Genomic DNA, 19,865 nt, shown 5'->3' with positions numbered 1-19,865 from the left:
TATCGTCCAATTTCTTATAAGCATCTAAGATTGAATCAACAAGCAAATTAACAAGCAAGATCTTGAGATCCTATACAAAATAGAGCATAAGATTGTTATGTTTTTCCCCCCAAAACCAAACAAAACATGAAAAACACAACAAATTAACAAGATTACAAGATTTATGCCATAATAACCACTATAAATCCAAACACAGAAGAGGAAAACAAAAGGTAGATGATAGAGAGACATTTGAGGAAAAAAATTACCTGAAATAAGATGATTCAATGCTTCAATGGAGATTGTTGCCGATAATAGAGAATAAAAAGGAAATTATTATGATCATTTTTTGTTATAGTAAAGAGATTTGAGAGAGAGATTTGCAACAGCCATATAATTTTTTTTTTTATAGGGATTTCCAGTAAAACTATTTGAGACAAAGAGAGGGAGAGATTTTGTTCCAGTATCCGTAAGTCAAAATGAAATGTTTCGTTGTAAAGAAAGGCAAGTGTTTTCCAAGAATAAGAAAAGGAAAACACTTTTCAGGTATTAAAGTTTACCTTTTTTCTTTGAACTAATTTTTCATAAGTTTACCAAACATAGAAAAACGAGGAAAATATTTTCTTAAAAACAAACAAGGCCTTAAAAGGAAAATTCATTGTGAGTTGGGGGGAAATCCTTAGAAAAATTAAATGTAACTCCAAATAAATAAATATCTGAATTTGCACACAATAATATTAATTATCAATGTAAACACTTGTTTTACTATGTTAATTTTTATTGAAAATAATGAAAGATCTGAAGAAAGTTTATTATGATTAAGAATAAATATTTTTTAAAAAGTATTATTAATACTAGATTAAATAAACTTGGATTCAGCAAATACTTAAGTTGAGATTTTTCAAATTTAAATTATTATACTGAGTTTTATGGCCATGTTAAAAATTTTTAAATAATCTAGATATTATTTTTTCACATTTATTTTTTTTATTTATCAAAATCACAATAATAAGCTAGTTATTGCTATATCTCCAACATCATAAATATCTTTAAAACAAACTAGTTATTATCTCCATTTATTTCTCTAAAATCATGAGTTATTCTCAATCCTTTATTCTATTGTAAATATTACTCAAGTGACAAATTATAGGTTTTTTCTAACATGTCTTCGTACAACAATTTAATTATACATTTCAATTTTTTATTGTTCAATTGAACTTTATTTTATATGCCTTTAATTTGACCATACTATCAAACTTTATATAAAATTATTCATATATTAAATATGAAATGCTTTAATTCAATAAATATTCATTTCAAGATTTTTCATTTATGAAAATTCCTCTATTTTCTCTTAGGAAGAAATTTCAAATTACTGAATTTAATTTGTTCTTTAAGGGGAAAAAAAGAAAGAAAGAAAGAAAGAGAAAGAGGCCGGCAAAGCGGTTAAAGATAGACATACGTACGGATAATCTCTTGTTTTCGCCAATTTGGCCGTGCCTCATTGTTTTGGGGGAGAAGAAGGTTTGATTTAAGGTTTCAGTGGATGGAGATAAACCCATCTTCTTCTCCATCCTCAACAAACCCCTCAATAATACTGTAGCAGTGGGAGTAGAAAAACCCATCAAAAATTTATTTGCTTTTAAAATAATGTCATCTTTCTCTCTTGTTTCTCCTCCAACCATCCCTCATCCTCACATCATAACCAGACATCCACCACCTCCTTCTTCTCCTATTTTCTCTCTTTATCGCAACACTTTATCTCTACATGCCCACAACACCACACCAACAAATCTTTCTTCTCCTTATGGACCAATACAGACCTCTAAACTTGATACTGTGGCCAAAACCCCACGTGGGTCTTTTAGGATTTCTTCTCTTTCCAACATTGAAAGAGAATTAGGGACTGGAAGCCAAGATGACGAAGAAGAAGAAATAGAGGGCGTAAGTCCACCTTCTGTTTTGCCTGACAGATGGGATGTTTTGGGTCTTGGTCAAGCTATGGTATTTCTTTCTTTCCTCCCTTTTCGCTTTTCTTGGATTTTATTACCTTTTAGTTTCTACTCCTTGTTTAGTTGCTCAGTAGATGTTGGTGGATAGACAAAGATATGATTATTTTTTTTAAGGTTATGCTTTGTGTTATTTTGTTAAACAAATTTTGTTTTGCTTATATATCAAACAATTGATGAATGCAAATGGAAGAGAAGAGAAAACATAGTTGCGTGGTAGGTAGAATATTAATTTTTTGGGGGTTGAGGCTTTATACGGGATGACTCTGTATTTCTATTAGTAAAGCATGCTTTGCCATTTTCTAGCTATTACTGAATATACCGCATTGATAAGAGATGATGGAAGCAACCACATTACCATGATTCTGAAACAAGTTAATTTGTGTATCTTCGCTGTAGTTATGTTTTTTTTTTTTTTAGCTTTAATATGCATCGGCATTGTTGTATTATTTCATGGCAATATGGAGTAGTTCTTGACTTCCTAAATGTTTGATTCTTTGATTTCTACTTTAACTTTCCTATATGCTTTTCTGTTCTCTATATTCTGGGATGAGAGAATCTATTATTTCTGACACTTTGTATCTTTAGGTGGATTTCTCTGGCACTGTTGATGATGAATTTTTGAAAAGATTAGGATTAGAGAAGGGAACAAGGAAGGTTGTGAACCATGAGGAGAGGGGTAGAGTTTTGCGGGCCATGGACGGTTGCAGCTACAAGGCAGCTGCTGGTGGATCTCTTTCAAACAGCCTGGTAGCCCTGGCAAGGCTTGGTTGTAAATCCGTAGGAGGCCCTGCCCTAAATGTAGCCATGGCAGGCAGTGTAGGGAGTGATCCATTGGGAGGCTTCTACAGGTTAAAGTTTAATAACTTGTTTTCATTTCTTCTCTCATTTTTTTTGCATTTGAAAGTACATGAACGAAAGCCAGAATTGAGACTTCTTATTGTTGGTTACTTCTTTAAAAGCATGATAAGTTTTTTTCTTGCTCTTTTTTTTTTTATTAATTTTTAATTCACCAGTGGAAAATATCTTGTCGAACAGCTGATATGTGCACTGCATATGCTTACTGATAAAGTTGTATGTAATTGGTGAGCTTTGCCTTTAACTGTTAGCACTGATTCACATGATTTTAGGTGACTTTGCTTAGTTACTTAGAGAGCTGAGCAAGTATTTTCATCCTTTCCCAATTCTGTTTAGCCCTGGAATCTGGTGAATGGTAATTATCAAACATCTATGTTCCTTTGAAAGAATATGGTTTTCAATCTGTTTACATGTTAAGTCCTTGTCAACATTATTCTCCCTTTTGAGAAGAAATAAGATTTAGTTGTTGGTCTGGCATTTATGTTACCATTGGATTTGTGATTGGTTTTGTATGGTTATGATTACTAGATTTGGGGAACATGAAAACTTAAGGTGCTCGAATCCATATGGTGGGACAACTATATGAATAGAAATATAAAGCACTTTCTTGGCATTGGAGACCTTCCATTTTCTTTGTCTATTGAAGATGGTCAAAACTTGTATGTCCCTCCCCAGCAAGAAGATAATAAGTGAGCTTGGCTCGCCCTGAGCCACCAACGATTGTGGGACCCACCACTTTGTGACTTTGGGCTCGTGCAATAATTTATCCTTTTCAGTTTTCAGCCCATAACAGTTGAGAGTTCATTTGAGTGTTTTGAATCTTCATATTTAGATATTTATGGGATATAATTAGAGGTCTAATAGGCTATGAGTAAAAGTGTTCAATTTTCTCTTGTACCATTGGCAAGCTAAAGTTTAGTATGATGATGACAAAGGTTCATAGATAAAATTATACAAAGTTATTTCTAGAGACAAAAGATAAAAAAAAAAAAAAAAAAGATCCAGAGAAAACGACTGTTTGGAGCAACACTAATATTTAACCCAAACTGGAGAGTTGGCAAATATTTTTATGCATTGTTTCTCATCTTGCTTATATAATGGAGCAAAAGATGAAGCAGAGGTTTGAGTCTATGAAGCTAGTAGAGCTCTTAAGCTAAATAGAAGCAATACAACTTAGTCCATTTAAGTTGTATAATAGGAGAGTCCCTAGTTTCTTCCATTTTAAATACATATACAGGATGTTAAGTTGGAAGTTTTTTTTTCTACAGATGATGCTCACATATAATTATTTACATATCCATGTAAATGTGTTTGTTATCACCAAACATGAGAAGGCAAATGATAAATCCTTCACACTGTTTGGGTGGGAAGGTTTGAGGAGGAAGGAAAAGGAGCCTTCCAATTGCAATGAATCAACAATGGGTGATTACAGTTTTTAAGTCCTAACCTTGGGAAGTTGGCATGTGCTAGCCAGTGCTTCAAATGATGTCTATCTTGTCACTTCATCTAGATCAAAAGGTGCTTTTTTCTTAAAAAATAAAATAAAATTTGCTAGCCCTGCTTTTGTAAATCCATCTGGATATAGGTTCATCCTTGGTAACTGACCTGTCATAGTTTGATTTGAACCATTTGATACTTGTTATGGAGTTTATATATTGATCTCATGTGTTTCAATATCGTCTCCTTTGATTTGTTTCATAGATCAAAATTACAGAGGGCAAATGTGAATTTTCTCTCTGAACCTGTGAAAGATGGGACAACAGGAACAGTGATAGTTCTCACAACCCCTGATGCACAGCGAACCATGCTCGCATATCAGGTAAATTCTGTTTTAGAAGGGTAAGATTTGTGATAAATCCTGATTCTCGAGTGCAGTTTCTTTTTGAAGATTTATAGTTTCTGTCTTTCCCTAAAAATCAACTTTTGCTCAGTGCTTACCAGAGGAATAAATAAATAAATAAATAAATAAAAGGTTTACAGTTGGTGCTTCTAGTTGTTAACTTGCAGACACCTTCAGAAGATTCTTTGCCACAGTAGGTAAGGATTATGCATGGGGCATGCTGCTTCTTGAATGAATGCGTTTCCTGAAACTATATTAGCTGATCACAAGTTTTGTCCTGCATGTCCAGCTATACACAGTCCATTATTTCTGTAAAAATATATAAATTCTGCTTCATTCTATGTAAGATTTGTGTTGCTGGAAAATGAACTACTCATATGCGGTGAATACATCTGTTATATTTCTTTGTTGGCTCAAAAATATTTACTGAATTAGCTTGAAGTTGAAAGCAGGTACCAAACCTGGATAAGTCTTTGCCCAATTTTTAGAATAATTTCCTAGATAAATTTCTTGATTTCAAGAATATGCTGGCCATTCTAGTGGTTGCTGTCTTATTTTTATCGAATATCACTAACTTGAGTTGCACATGGTTATTGTAGTTTTTATTCTCTAGGAATGGCTCACATGACTATGAATCAGTAACTGTACAAGTCACATAATTTGTAATTTTGAAATGAAAATAATCACGGGGTTAGAAATTGGAGGAGATTAAGAAATTTTCTTCTTTCTGTACTAAACTTTCAAGGTAATGACACTGATTCAATTTGGACATGTTAATATCATCTGTCTTGCCATATATTTTTGTGGTTTGTGCATGATTCCTTTCTGGATTGTTTTTTTTTCCCCAGTTGATGAACCCCGTTACATATTGGGAGTATTAGCTAGTCTGCATGCTTAATTTATTGACTGTTGTATGTGGTCTGTTGCAATTAAAGGCCAAATAAAATTACATTAAATGATATGCCGGGTTGCTTTATCATTTGGAATATGAGCTGACCCCTAACATATCGGCATCTTTTAGGGTACATCTTCAACTGTTAACTATGATCCATGCCTGGCCAGCATAATTTCGAAGACGAAGATACTGGTAGTTGAAGGCTATTTATTTGAACTTCCTGATACAATTAAAACAATTTCAAAAGCATGTGAAGAAGCACGCAGGAGTGGTGCGCTGGTTGCAATTACAGCATCAGATGTGTCCTGCATTGAAAGACACTATGATGATTTCTGGTAAGATTGTTGCTTGATTTACTAAAACAAAAAATATTTTATTTGGTTTCTGAATTTCATTTTTGTCTCATTAGATAGTTTATAGACAAGATTTTACTTTAAAGAATTTTTCTTGGCAAGTCAACATTATAGAAGTAATTTTGAAAATGTTTGTTGAAAAGAAACACCTTGGTGTTCAACATGTTTTCTTTCATGCTGGAAAAACTCCTTTCAATTTCAGTGGAGTTTGAAGTGATGAACATCCAAAACATGATGTTATTAACACTACAATTTTGTGAAATAAGCCTTCTAGAAAGAGTTACCAGTTCCCATCCTGACAATGGTCTCTTTGGCCCGAAGTGCTGCAGAATAACTATTCAAGTAATTTAGGTTCTCCCCACAGATAGAATAGAACTGCCAGACACTCAGTCATGGGGGCATAACTAAACTACTATTTATGCTGCAATAGAAAGTCATGTAACTTGTCTCTTTTAATTCAAGTGATGAAGATGAATATCCCACTCCTTCATGCATTTGCTAAAAGTTAGGGTATGGAGGGGAGTTGTCATAACGGAGGGGAACAACCTTGTGTGTGTGGTCTTATTATCTCCCAACTTTTGAAGTTTCTACCACCATGCTAAATCCTTTTAGTTTGTGTGTGGAGTTGCTAGCCAAACCTTGAATCGAGATTTTTACGGTGGTCTAGTGACATTCTGTTTGATGCATAAATTCTTTCAGTTTTGGAAGAACTTAAGCTACTAAGTTCATTTCTTTAAACCCTCAAGTTTAGAAACCCAATTGCTTAAGAAATGTAAAATAATCACTAGCAAGGCCTTCGAAAGATATTTCAAGTTTGTCAAGAACTTACAGTATGATTTCTGTTTTCTGCTTCATGGTCTGAGGCATAAAAATGAAAATTCATTGTTGTTCATCCATCAACAGGATTGCTTTGTGCAGTTATTTCTACTGCTGAATTTGGTGAATCATTCTCTTTATTAATTTCATTGGATGGAGACTTGTTAGTTCATTCAATGAAACTTGGTAATAGTGAGGAGACTCCCTCCCTCCCTGTAACTTAAATTGAAGAATTCTTTCCCTCCTTGTGTTGTTCAGGGAAATTGCTGGAAACTGTGCCGATGTGGTGTTTGCAAACAGTGATGAAGCAAGAGCTTTGTGTAATATTACTGCAAAGGATAGCTCAATTTCAGCTACAAGGTATCTTAGTCATTTTGTACCCTTGGTCTCGGTCACAGATGGGCAGAGAGGATCCTATATTGGTGTAAAAGGAGAAGCTGTATATATCCCTCCTTCACCATGTGCACCTGTCGACACTTGTGGTGCTGGGGATGCATATGCATCTGGCATTTTGTATGGTATCCTGCGGGGTGTGTCTGATTTGAGAGCAATGGGTACATTAGCAGCTCGAGTTGCAGCCACAGTTGTCGGACAACAAGGAACCCGGCTTAAAGTTCAGGATGCTGTTGAGCTAGTGGAGTCGTTTGCATTGCATTTTGAGCACTCTGCAATTGGCTCAGATATCGGTTCTGATCATATTTCCAGCTTGTAACATGGCCCGCCGGTGGTTATGCTACCTCTCAATTCTTTTACTTTACCGCACTCCTTTGTGCTTAGCCTTGACCTGTACATTATAACATTGATATGCATTGGTTATACTGGCAGTAAATTTGCTAAAGGCATTCATTTTAAGGATTTTTTGACTGTATATTCTCTCTGTTCTTTCTTTTTTTCATCGACAACGTTCCGAAACAGAAAGGGCAGGACAGGATCGATAATATTGGACAGATTATTGAGGATTCAACACCCAATTCAGACATGTTCGGTTTTGCACTGGAACATGTTACTCAAATGTGCTATAAAGTCACAGGATTCGACCTTTTTGTGTAGCTGTTACCATTTTTATGTTTTAGGATTTAACCAATAACGAGGCGACAACTCCCACCTTTGAATCATACGAACTTAGATTTCACAAAAGGGAGAAGCAAATCAAAAGAAAGTCAAATAAGATGGGTTTTAAGAAATTCCTAAAAAATCAAAAAGTTTAAAACTACATATGAAAAGTGATAAATAAATTGTAAGGAAAGATAAAGCATTAAGATATAAACTTGAAAGATAAATATAAATTGTTAAAAAAAATAAAATAAAGGTAGAAAACTTGAAAGATAAATTGTTTAGAAAAATGTGTACTGGGGATATGTCATATTTTTCTAGTAAATGAATGACCTAAATATTGTTAAATATTGTTAGAGGATTGAAATTTCAGTTGAACTAAAAATCCTAACTCTACACAAACGGTATTTTGATTAGAAAAGAATTGATAATTATAATCCTAAAATAGCTTGGACTAAATCTTCTACTTGATAATTGTACACACTATAAAATCTCATTTTCTTTAACTATTGATGAGTCAGTATTATTTGACTAAATATTTTTGTTCTTTAAAAGAGCCCAAACTTGTAATTGAATAATAACCCAATCAAACATGGGTTTGGTCAAATATCAGATCTAATACATTTGGGTTCATATATAAATTAAGCCTAAAGAACCATAAGTCTAGTAAAATACTAGACCCAATATATTTGGATTTGACAATGAATTGAACCTAAAAAATCATGGGTCTAAGAAAAAAAATCTAGATCTAATATATATTAGGCTTATCTATGAGCTAAGCTCAAAGAAGTACGTGTTTGGAAAAATACAAAACTCAATGTACTTGGGCTCAACCGTGAGATGAGCCCAAAGGAGCCACAAGTTTAGAAAAACACCAAACCTAATGTACTTGGGTTCATTCACAAGTTGAACCTAGGAAATTGTGGATCTAGCAAGTTGCTAGATCCAATACACTTAGGCTAAGTTTTAAGCTGAGCCTAATAAACCATGGGTCTGACAAGTTGTCAGATCCAATATACTAGGGGCTTGGTTGTTAGCTGAACCCAAGGAACCGTGAATCTGACAAATTACCAAACCCAATATACTTGGTCTCAACCGTGAACTAGACCTAAGGAACTGCGGGCCTAACAAGTTGTCAAACCCAATATAAACATCCCCTGAACTTTCTAGGTAAAGGGGGTTTATTTTTTTTCCCACTATATGTATTTTAGTCCATAGAGCATTAATCACATAAATAAGAACAAACATTATTGTACTTGGAATTTAAGATTTTTTCTTTTATTTATTATTATTCACATTTAATGTTACTGACTTTATCATCAGAGGGTCTTTAAGTCTCACCGATAGAGATTGTTTTGCAACTATCATGACTTACACCATCAATTTCATAATTCATAGGCTAAGGAGAAGGAAATATTGACAAGAACATTTAATTAACTACTATCTAAACACCAAATAACCTCATTCCTGAGCATATTGGATTTTAGGACATCATTAACTAACATCATCTGTAGGAAACGCTTTTAAAAAGCCATTAATTATCTTACTATTGAGATTTCTATTTATTATCAATAACAGATAATCAAGACACTCCTGAGATAGAATGTGTAACTGATCTCCCTACCACAATAGATACTTCTGCACAACTAACCCTTCAACAACTTATTGATTAGGTGCTATTCTTCACCCAAATAATGCTGGCGAATTAACAAACGAAAGAAAACGTACCTCAACAAGTCCAGGAACCACCTAAACAAACCGCCACATCCTCTTTACCACCTTCATATCATCAGGTCGCACCCAATGCCCATAGATGGTTACACTACCTAAAGGAATGTGAGAAGAATGAATCTATAAAATGTTTTCAACTTTAGAGGTCATCCAACAATTCCAAAACATATACATGCCCTTATGGCACTCGAGTGCAAAACGGATATTCTAAGCGCCTATCTGCTATAGCGAGAAGGATGCTAGCCATAAATCTTGATTTTCCATGCTAAAAACCTTGAGTTCCCTAAAATGTTATTAACAAATGAGTGGAAAGCAACCTAAAAAGGAATATATGCAAGAGGAGGCTTACAACCCCATCAAATTAAGGATTCTCCCATGTTGAGACGAGTGATGAACACTTGTATAACAAAGGATCACATCTTTACCAAGATGACCTTGAATAACTATAATGGTCTCATAGACCCAAGAGAATATGTACAGAATGTACAAAGTAGCTTGGAGCTGGTTATCCAGGGTAGCCATGCCATACAAGATCATCCCCATAACCTTCAGGGGGTTGATACATGTGTGGTACAACAATTGGAGTTAGACTCCATTACAAGCTCCAATGATCTCTATGCCAATCTAGTGACAAGATTCAATATAAAAATCTTAGCAAGGAAGAGTTCCACCGAACTTTTTAGGGTCACTCAAGCAAATAACAAGTCCACATGAGTATACCTAAAACGGTTCAATGAAAAAATGCTCAAGGTTAGATAACTAATTAAGCATGTGGCTTTTGAAACTCTAATTAGTGGAGTGAAGGGAAAGCTATATAGAAAGAATTGTATGCTATACTGAACCAAAGCATGTTGAAAGTGAAGCAGGCCACATTCGAGTAAATGACTTAAAAAAAAAAATGAAGGAGTGGCCATAATATGGGAGAATCAAGTGACTTCAAAAAAATGTGCCTATGTTTGTCTGAAGGGAAAAAAATTCCTAGTGCTGGTTCACCAAGGGTCCTTAAAAAAAAGAGTAAAGGTCAGAACATAAGCTGTTGAAGAATTGAGGGATGTCCCCTTTAGAGAAGATGAACATGTTGCTATGAAAGTGGGCTTCAACCTGACACCAATATAATAACAATCATTGATAAAGCTCCTTCATATCCAAAGGTTTAATTTCACAATATATAACTTTGACATGTCAGGAATCAGTCCTGAAATTGCAACTCACCATTTGAAGGTGGATTCTACTGTTCATTAAGTTTGCTAAAAGAAGAGGAATTTTAGGGATGAATGACAAAAAACAATAAATAAGAGCTAGATAAGCTCATGACTACTGGCTATATTAGGAAAATGATACACCCTACTTGGTTAGTGAATGTAGTGATGATCAAGAAAAGCAACAACAAGTGGTAGGTGTGTGTTGACTTTACAAATTTGAACAAAGTTTGTGCAAAATATAGTTATCTTCTCCCTAAGATTGACCATTTGGTTTATAACACTACATGTCTTGAATATTTGAGCTTCTTGGATACCAATTTTGGGTATCATCAAATCCCCATGCACCATGATGATGATGGAAAAACGACCTTTATAGTTAAAAAGGGAACTTATTGCTATAGAGCAATGCCATTCAGATTAAAAAATACTAGAGCTACTTACCAATGAATAGTTAATAAGATATTCATGAATCAACTTGGGAGACATACGGAGGGATATGTTGATGATATATTAGTAAATAGCATGACATTTTAGCAACACATCCTGGACCTAGAAGAATTTTTCTTCATTTTATGTTATCACCAGATAAAACTTAATCCTTCCAAGTGTGTTTTTGCCATTAAAGGAGGAAAATACATTGGTTTTCTAGTGAGCTTTAAGGGAATTGAGCTAAACAAGGGATTGAGCCAAAAAAAAAAATTCAATCCATACTAAATATGACTCCTTCTTGGATTGTGAAGGAAGTTAAGCGTCTTACAAGGAGATTGATTGTCCTCAATCGATTCATAGCTTGATTGGAAGAATGCACCTTGTCATTCTTCAAGACCTTAAGGAACATAGCGAACTTTGAGTGGATTACATATTTTGAAAAGGCTTTTGATGAGCTTAAGATTCAGCTTTCATCTTCTAAGATCTTGTCTCAACCAAGGGAGAATGAAAACCTCGACATGTACTTGGAGGTGGGAGACTCAATAGTTAGTTATGTTCTGGTAAGAAAGGATGAAGGCATTTAACTTCTAATTTATTATTCTAACTGAACTTTTTATGGTAGTGAAATAAGATAGCTGATTTTTTTTTTTTAATGCAATCAATCCTCTTATCTAGATTCTAAGACCAGTATTTAGAGTTCTTAGTGATCAAAATATTAGATAACTAATCCATTTTTTTGCTACCAATAAAAATCAAGAATTCTAGATTCTTTCCACTTTTATATCACCACAAAAATCTTGATCTACGAGGATAACCACAGCACTCGTGCAACAAAGAAGGTTGATATTTCCTACTCCAACTATATCTCAACTATATACGACTTCAAGTCCACAGTGATATAATTTTTTTCCCCTAAATCTCACAACGGTTATTTTCTTTATTTATAATAATACATTCATGAATAGACAAAAAGCACACATGCTGAGTCTTTCTCTAATTACAATTTGTCCACCACCAACCCCCGAGAAAGGAAACCACCATCAATCGTTATTTTATTATACAAATCATTAAGTTATTTATTTATTTATTTATCCTTTAGTAGCTCTTATTATCCATGAAAGTCATCTTTTCTTTTGGTTTTTGCAAATCTCTTACCGTGTTATTAAACAAATTAAGTAACTCATCGATCTGTAATTTATCTTTAACAAACTAGAATATCGTAATTTAGGTTAGGTTAGGTTTAGTAACCCAAATGTTTTATCAACGAAGTACGAGGCAATGAAAATAGATGGCTAGGAAGTAAGAGATAAGTACAATTATTGGAGTTAATGGTACACGTGGTATTTAAACAAAAGTATCATGACTCCTGAAATTGATGACGACGACAAGGGCGGCGTTTACTGCGTCCCTTTCCCAAGAGTTTTGCCTGACCGGTAATACCGGTGAGGAAGGACAGAGTACGTGTCATTATCAATAGTTTCCCGAGATTGCAAGCAAGCCCTCCTCGCTCGTGACTCTCCAGTAACTTTCCTACAATCTTTCATAATACGATGCAGGCAATATATATATATGAGCTCCACGTTCGTTTCTTTTCTTCTTCTTTTTAAACAGTAGAAAACTAAAATTTACATATTGGAATTGCAAAGTGGTACCCAAAACACGAAAAAAAATCCTAATCTTTCACATATATATGTTAGCATCTCTAACTTCTTTGCATTCCGCCCTTGCTGTTCATTGCAATCTCTCTCTAGATCACTTATTTCTTTTTGATCTGTATAAACACAAACTACATTGAGTGGACAACACCGGCCTCTTGGCACCAAGGCTCAGATGCTTCCAGCTTTGTGACATAAAGAGAGAGTGATGATTTTGATAACAGTTTGGCAAAGTAATCTTCTTTTTGATCACTGCTACTATACATATTGACATATATTTTGTTGTCGTCTTCACTAGCTAGAATTCTATGATGAATCCTCCCATTGGAGATCTCTGTGGAACTCCCTTTCTTCTCTTGGCTGTCCTATAATTCATCGCAGTTGGCGGTGGGGTTGAGGGTGTAAAGCTTTGTGCTTTGCTTCTAGCACTTCCGTTGCTGATGCCACTCGTTGATTTTTCAGTGTCTGGACCGTCCATCTCCTTGCACCCATTCTTCTTCCTGAAATTCTTTGATGTCCCAACAATCTGGAATTTTTATAATTTACGGAACTATGCAATTAAAATCAGCAGCACAACAATGACCATCAGAAGAAGAATACCAGATCAAGGACCGTTTTAAAAAGAAAAGCTACACTGTTCAAGGCTTATTTGATTTGCTCATCAACAAAATAAACCAATACTCCATATATAAATAAACAGTGGTAGCTTAAATGCTTTGCCATTTTCTTTTGAAGGTGCGTATTAACGAGGAGTACAGGGCCAATATTCTCCTTAAAAAAAAGAATAAAGGAAAAGTTTCTATCCTTTTCCAAAACTAAATTGGTTGACAGAAATAATATATAAGAAATTGTTTCTCTCAATAATAAATGCATGCTCTCATTTTCAGTTGAAAACAAATAAAAACACAGGTGGGATATGTATATATGCATTACCTTGCAAGCAAGAGAGCAGAAGCTGAATGAATCAAGGAGGCTGCGCTCACAGACATGGCAAGTGTTGGTAACACCTTTACCAGGCCTAGGCTGAGGCCTCTCATTCAAGAACACGATTTTTGCACTGTTGATGATGTAGGTCTGGACCTCTGTTATGTCCAAGTATTTCTGAATTTCAGACACCCTAATCACATCATGGTAAGATGACCTCCTTATCTACAACAACAGAGTGATTTGATTAAACAATAACAGAGAAATCATGCGCCAGTTGCCTTTTTCAAAAAAAAAAAAAAAAAGAAAAAACAAAAAAAGGGCCATGGATTTGGGATCGAACCACCAAAGATCAGGCTCATGTCATTGGCGACAACAAAAAAAAATCCATGTGGTTTTGGGATATGATGAGATGAGAAACATGGTGGCTCTAGCGAAAAGTTTCTTGGGATATATAAAAGACTAATGCCTCATGATTAGATTTTAATAGACAGTGAATAAAATCCTTTACTCTTGCACATAGATACCTGGATAGCTCTGTGGTCTTTGTGGTGTGAGAGACAAACAGAACAAAGGGCACCGTTCATGCAATCCAAGCAATACATATTGCATTCACTCTTGTGAGCATCAGCATGAAGCTTGCATTGAACAAAAAAGCTTGCTTGGAGAAGTGTATGCAGCCATGGCGGCCACTCGATATCTTCTTTATGATCATCAACATAATCTGGACTACCACCAGCTCCCTGTAAACATACTCAACACAAAATTAACACACAAACAATAGATATATCATTGCAATCAAGAAACAAAACAGAAAACATATTAAGAGCAGCCAAGAAAGATTACAAACGTGAGCTCAATAATTACAACTACCATGATTCTTCTGATGCTGGGTTTGATTTCTCTCACAGTGGTGCTTTCTTGGTCATCAATGATCATCTAAGGACAGTCTTGGAGAAGGAAAAGAGAGCTTTTTCTCACAGAAAAGATAGATGGGGAAAGGAGGTGGGGTATTAGCTTGAAGTGGTGGGTGGGTGGTGGATGGGGTGTTGGAGGTGATTATCTTTGGCTTAAAAGTCTACCACCGAACCTGTATATCCGAACCTAAGCCAAAAATTAGACGCGTTTGGTCCAAGGAAATAACCATTAATTCTTCCCCTTTTCTTCTCTTGTTCCTTCTCTCTATTAATTATCTCCCTGTATTGTTTTTCGTAGACTTTGTAATTTGAAAATTAAGATACTTTTATTTTTGTTTGGACGTTATAGTTTTTGGTAACACTTGACGGAGGTGTGTGTTCTCGTCTTTTGAAACGTACGTGGAAGGTGGTGGTCTTTACACATGGAGAAGTCGGTGATTCAGCAAAACTAGAAAGATGCTAAAAAATGGTGTGTGGTGGACATTCATGTTCTAAGTATTTCCATCTTGGAATACTAAGAATATGAATGTCTAAAAAAACATTCATGTCCAAGGAAATAACCTAGGATAATTTTAACGCGAAAATCATCCACCTAAAAAATAACATTTGAAATTGATTTATATATTCGAGGTGAACTTATAAAATTATATTTTTAACATGATAGTTATTAACATTAGAATAACGACAAAAAATCATAGTTTTAAAACCCGGTCCGGCTCGGTGAGTCGATCCATGGCTAGAATCGGGCAATGTTGAAGAAAAAATAGGGAAAGAAAAAACCTGGCGTGATTGGTAAGATCTGAACAAAAACTTGGTTGTAACCCGTTGATTTGTTTTTTTTACAAAAATAACGTTGTTTTGTTTTTTTTTTTTTAAATTGACCCGGGCGACCCGGGCGACCTGGGCGACCTGGTTAAAACCTGGAACTCAGGTTTTGGACCGAGCCGGGTCTAAAAACTATGCAAAAAATTAATTCATTTATCCCAAGTGAATTTATAAAAAATAAAATTTTAATGTAAAAGGCATTAACAGAATAATTATCCAAACTAGTTTATTTATTTATCTTGGATGGACTCATAAAAATGTATTTTTGACGTCAAAGTTATCAACCTATAATAACAATAAAAAATGATTTCTTTATTCTAGATGGACTTGTAATTAAAAATTGACTGGGTAATTTGTATTTTGCATGGTGGTGAGGTGGGACTTTGGTATTTTCAACTTACATGCAATAAGGAGAATTTATGGATGATGTTAGGCACAAGATAGAAAGAAATTTGATGGATTCGTTCGCTGACTTGCTACCCAATTAGTTAGAATTGTACATATATTTTTTCCAATTCAACCCTCTTATTACCGGGAGGTAGGAGGACCATTAATTTACTATGCTTTTTTTTTTTTTTCATTAATATGTATGGATACAAAGATGCTGCCTTCATGCTTCGCAGAGGAAAAATGCTAATGTTTTATAATTTTTTTTTAATCGTGAATGTTCAAGTTAATTTATGTATATCTTGATTAATTCTTTGAAATTATAAAATTAATGATCATATTATTAAAAAACAATCACAACCCAATACCTTAAACTGTTAGGTGAGGTTCTAGAATATGATTTATATTATTCTCTAACATACCGCCTCAAGTGAAAGCTCTTTGAGTTTAAAACTTGCACAGACTCACGTTATGTACCTTGTACTTAATTTTTATCAAATAAATGGGGATGATAAGATTCGAACTTGTGACCGCTTGATCATCAATGTTCTGATACCATGTCAAAAAATTATCTCAACCTAATAGCTTAAACTATTAGATAAGATCCAAGAATATAATTTATATTATTCTCTAACACATATCAACCTTAAATGAATTAACCATAGGCTTGAGTTAGATTATCAACAACTACCATTCAGAGCTACTGTACCTTGATGAATCGATATTTATTTTTCATGGATATATTTGAAGGGGATGATGGCTCCCGAAGTCACTGAAACGTGCACGATTCACACTTTTTTTTGTCCCAAACCGGTCCAACGAGCACAACAAGGTTTAGGGCAAGTCCACAAGCTATATATCTTGAGAAAGAAGCGTTGAAAAGCCTCATCTTCAAGTGTGATATACAGTGGGAAAGCTTGTAGCTCGAACGTCAGGCACCCTCTTGGGTTCTCGATTCACATCTTGAATATTTCAAGAGTCCTCCATGGACTCGAAATTTCTATTACCATGTCCTTCATGGTTCAACATTTGAAATGAAACCTCCCGTTGCATGGACGGCACCTTACATTTCTCTTTCCAAATGAAGGAAATTGATGGAGAAGTTAGAAAGTCCTTTTCCCATTTATGAACAATCACATTAATAAAAGAGAATTATAGCTCTAATAAAATAGAAAGTTTACAAAAAGGTAGAGGAAACTCACACAGAGAGAGGGCCAAGATTTTTCCTTGGGCTCCTCGTGATCTCCATTTCTTGAGGGTCTCTCTGCACAAACTTCACATTTTATAAAGGCTTCCCTCCATCTTATCGACACTAACTTAGGAATCGGAGGATCGTATAAATTCATCAGAGGAACTTGTTGTTTTGCAGGTGATTAGGCGTCCAGTTTTGCCATGGTACTTGATAGTTTTTCCCCGCTCTTACTGATTTGACCATGTTATTCCTGCCTAGCTCAATGGTTCATGGTAGTAGTCTATTATAGCTCACGCCCAAGAGACGTCGCGCATGAGAAGAAAACATGTCATTATTTATTTGTTTTTTGTGTTTTAAAAGTATCTTTTTAAAAAATTATTTATTTTATTTTAAATTAAAATATATTTGATGTTTTTAGATTATTTTAATTCACTAATATAAAAAATAATTTTTTTAAAAAATTATTTTGATACAATTATAAATGAAAAACAACCATAACCATACTCTCAAACAGGTTCTAATTTACTTTATCTTCTAGAACAACAAGAAAAAGCCAATCTCCATGAATCATGTTTCCATTTTATATATGCTATGCTCATCTATTTTCGTCATGATTCTAGTATTATAAGACAAGCATGCATATGTCACTTGATCCACTTGTGCGACCATTTTGATATACAAATGTATATTTCTTTTGGCTCGCATCCATGAAGCCCCATGTATTTTCTGAGAAAGCACCAATTTGTTTCCTGTTAATATTTTATAACTATGGTAAAAAAAAAAAAAAAAAAAAATCATATGCACTATCATAAACACCTCTCTCATAAAAATACATGACAACCTCACAGGGAGAGGACTATTACTCGATTTGCTCATTGTACCCGAGCAAATAGATTTCCCACCCTACCGACTACCACATGTTTATGAGCCCAATATGTTAAAAAAAGACTTAATATCAAACCATAAATATTAAGTTTTTTTCAACCATTCCAACTTAAATATCTTAAGTTAAAAAAATTTATTTGTTGCAAATTCAAGTTTATTGGATTCTTGACTCAAAGATCTATTAACCTACTAAATATCAACATAAAAAAAAAGCTTATATATATAAAAAAAATTATGATTTTTATAAGACAACCCATATTTTTTGCCAGCATACAAGTTTAGTGAATAAATAAATCCAACTTACTTCCCAAGCATCCAAACCAACATAAATTTTTTTTCTTCATATGGAAAGGGTCTTTACACGAGCAAATTAACTTCTTTAAGTTTGATTTTATCTCTCATTTCTCAAGGACGAGCAAGAGCTAAGTGTGGGGGTATTTGATGTAATCATGTTATTCGATAGTTTTACCTATATTTACCTAGTATTTTGCCCATGTTTTATATATAAAATGCTTTGATATTTTTTATTTTATGTTTTAAAGGTACTTTAGGATGTAAGATTTGAAAAGAAATAATTTGAAGATAAAATTCAAACCATGTTCCAACTCGTGACAAATATTGATATATTTGACATTTGATTGATGTTTTAAGCAAAACTTGAAGAGGTCGAAATCAAGTGATTCCAGTGAAATTAGAAAGCTAACATCCATACTTTTCTATTCATATATGTAAAGAAAAAAAAAAAAAAACAAAGAGCATGGAAATTGCAGCATTCAAAGACAAGTTTTGCATTCTGCCAGTTTTGACATTCGACCATTCCGACTTGAATATCTTGAGCTAGAGAAGTCTGTTTGTTTTAAACTCAAGTTTGTTGAGTTCTTGACTCAAAGACTTATCAACCTACCAAATTTCAACATAAAAAGAGCTCATATGAGAGAAGTATAATTTTCTAAGACAACTCATAAATTTTGTCAACATACAACAAGTCAAACTTATTTTCTAAGTATCCAAACTGACATGAACATTGTCTCTTTATATGAAAAAGGTCTTTACATGGAAAAATTAACTTTACTAAATCTAAATTCAAAACTTAAAGATTTCATGTAAGATTGTTTTTCCATCTTTATAGGAAAGTAATTATTGTATTCTAAATATTGATTGTCTATTTTGGAAAGGATTCATTATTTTTCTTTCATGATAAAAACAAACTAGTAGGAAGGTGGGTATTAGGTTTTTTTTATCTGACAAAAAGCAAAGAGAGAGAGGTGAAGAAAGGGGAGACCTGAAAGAGGAACAAAAACTCTCATTATCTTATAAAAAGAAAAGTAATTAATGAATTTTTTTTTCATGCATGTGTCTTTCTTCTGAATTGGGCCTTCGATTTAATAATAAACATTGATCCTTTGGACATGTTTGTAGTCGTTTGAAAAGATATGATTTGATAATTGACTTGGTTTTAAAAATACATGGTGGATTGGATTGATTGATGTTTAAGTTTTGATTATTTTTTTTTTTAATTTTAAAATAATATAATTTTATTAAAAAAAATTAAGATTTTACACTTACCTCACCTGAGAGAAGTCCAAAGATAATGTTTTTTCTCATCATTAAATAAATTATGTTTGATAATGAAATTTATATATTCAAATATGTGAAGAAAAGTCAAAGATAGTCATCATTTTGTAGGAAAAAAATAAAAAAATATTGGTCTAGTGGTAAAAAATTAGGATCAAAAAATTTATTTTTCTCGTGATCTCAAATTTGAGTTTTATGGTTACTAATATAATAACCAATGGAGAATAATATGGTCGTTAACTTCAGGACTCATGAAAATAGTCAAGGCACGCGCAAACTGACCCGGATATCATATTAATAATAATAAAAAAAAAAGAAGATAAGAAAATGGTTTTTTTTT

The 19,865-nt window shown here is 33.8% G+C and overlaps 2 protein-coding genes across 2 annotated transcripts; one reads left to right on the top strand and one right to left on the bottom strand.

The window, feature by feature from the left end:
• The first annotated feature begins 1,396 nt into the window (after window positions 1-1,396).
• LOC118053548 (uncharacterized) lies at window positions 1,397-7,607 on the top strand. Its single transcript, XM_035064842.2, has 5 exons — window positions 1,397-1,983; window positions 2,577-2,839; window positions 4,548-4,665; window positions 5,708-5,916; window positions 7,009-7,607. The coding sequence occupies exons 1-5, from the start codon at window positions 1,630-1,632 to the stop codon at window positions 7,460-7,462; spliced, it is 1,398 nt and encodes a 465-aa protein (XP_034920733.1). The 5' UTR covers window positions 1,397-1,629; the 3' UTR covers window positions 7,463-7,607.
• Window positions 7,608-12,780: 5,173 nt separating this feature from the next.
• Window positions 12,781-14,941, bottom strand: LOC118053549 (protein RGF1 INDUCIBLE TRANSCRIPTION FACTOR 1). Its single transcript, XM_035064843.2, has 4 exons — window positions 14,618-14,941; window positions 14,272-14,487; window positions 13,754-13,969; window positions 12,781-13,346 (listed from the first exon to the last, which is right to left on the bottom strand). Exons 1-4 carry the CDS (start codon window positions 14,681-14,683, stop codon window positions 13,119-13,121), a joined length of 726 nt encoding a protein of 241 aa, XP_034920734.1. The 5' UTR covers window positions 14,684-14,941; the 3' UTR covers window positions 12,781-13,118.
• Between the last annotated feature and the right edge of the window lie 4,924 nt (window positions 14,942-19,865).

Source organism: Populus alba, chromosome 13 (assembly GCF_005239225.2).
Source record: "Populus alba chromosome 13, ASM523922v2, whole genome shotgun sequence".
NCBI classification, from domain to species: Eukaryota; Viridiplantae; Streptophyta; class Magnoliopsida; order Malpighiales; family Salicaceae; genus Populus; species Populus alba.
This window is presented reverse-complemented; position numbering and strand designations above follow the sequence as displayed.

Excerpts from the sequence above, each read along its gene's own strand:
- LOC118053549 (XM_035064843.2), bottom strand. The coding sequence starts at position 14,683 with ATGATCATTGATGACCAAGAAAGCACCACTGTGAGAGAAATCAAACCC. Across the intron at positions 13,970-14,271 it reads AAGACCACAGAGCTATCCAG|ATAAGGAGGTCATCTTACCA; the intron begins GTATCTATGTGC and ends CTGTTGTTGTAG. Across the intron at positions 13,347-13,753 it reads TCTGCTCTCTTGCTTGCAAG|ATTGTTGGGACATCAAAGAA; the intron begins GTAATGCATATA and ends TAAAAATTCCAG.
- LOC118053548 (XM_035064842.2), top strand. The coding sequence starts at position 1,630 with ATGTCATCTTTCTCTCTTGTTTCTCCTCCAACCATCCCTCATCCTCAC. Across the intron at positions 1,984-2,576 it reads TGGGTCTTGGTCAAGCTATG|GTGGATTTCTCTGGCACTGT; the intron begins GTATTTCTTTCT and ends TTGTATCTTTAG. Across the intron at positions 4,666-5,707 it reads GAACCATGCTCGCATATCAG|GGTACATCTTCAACTGTTAA; the intron begins GTAAATTCTGTT and ends GGCATCTTTTAG.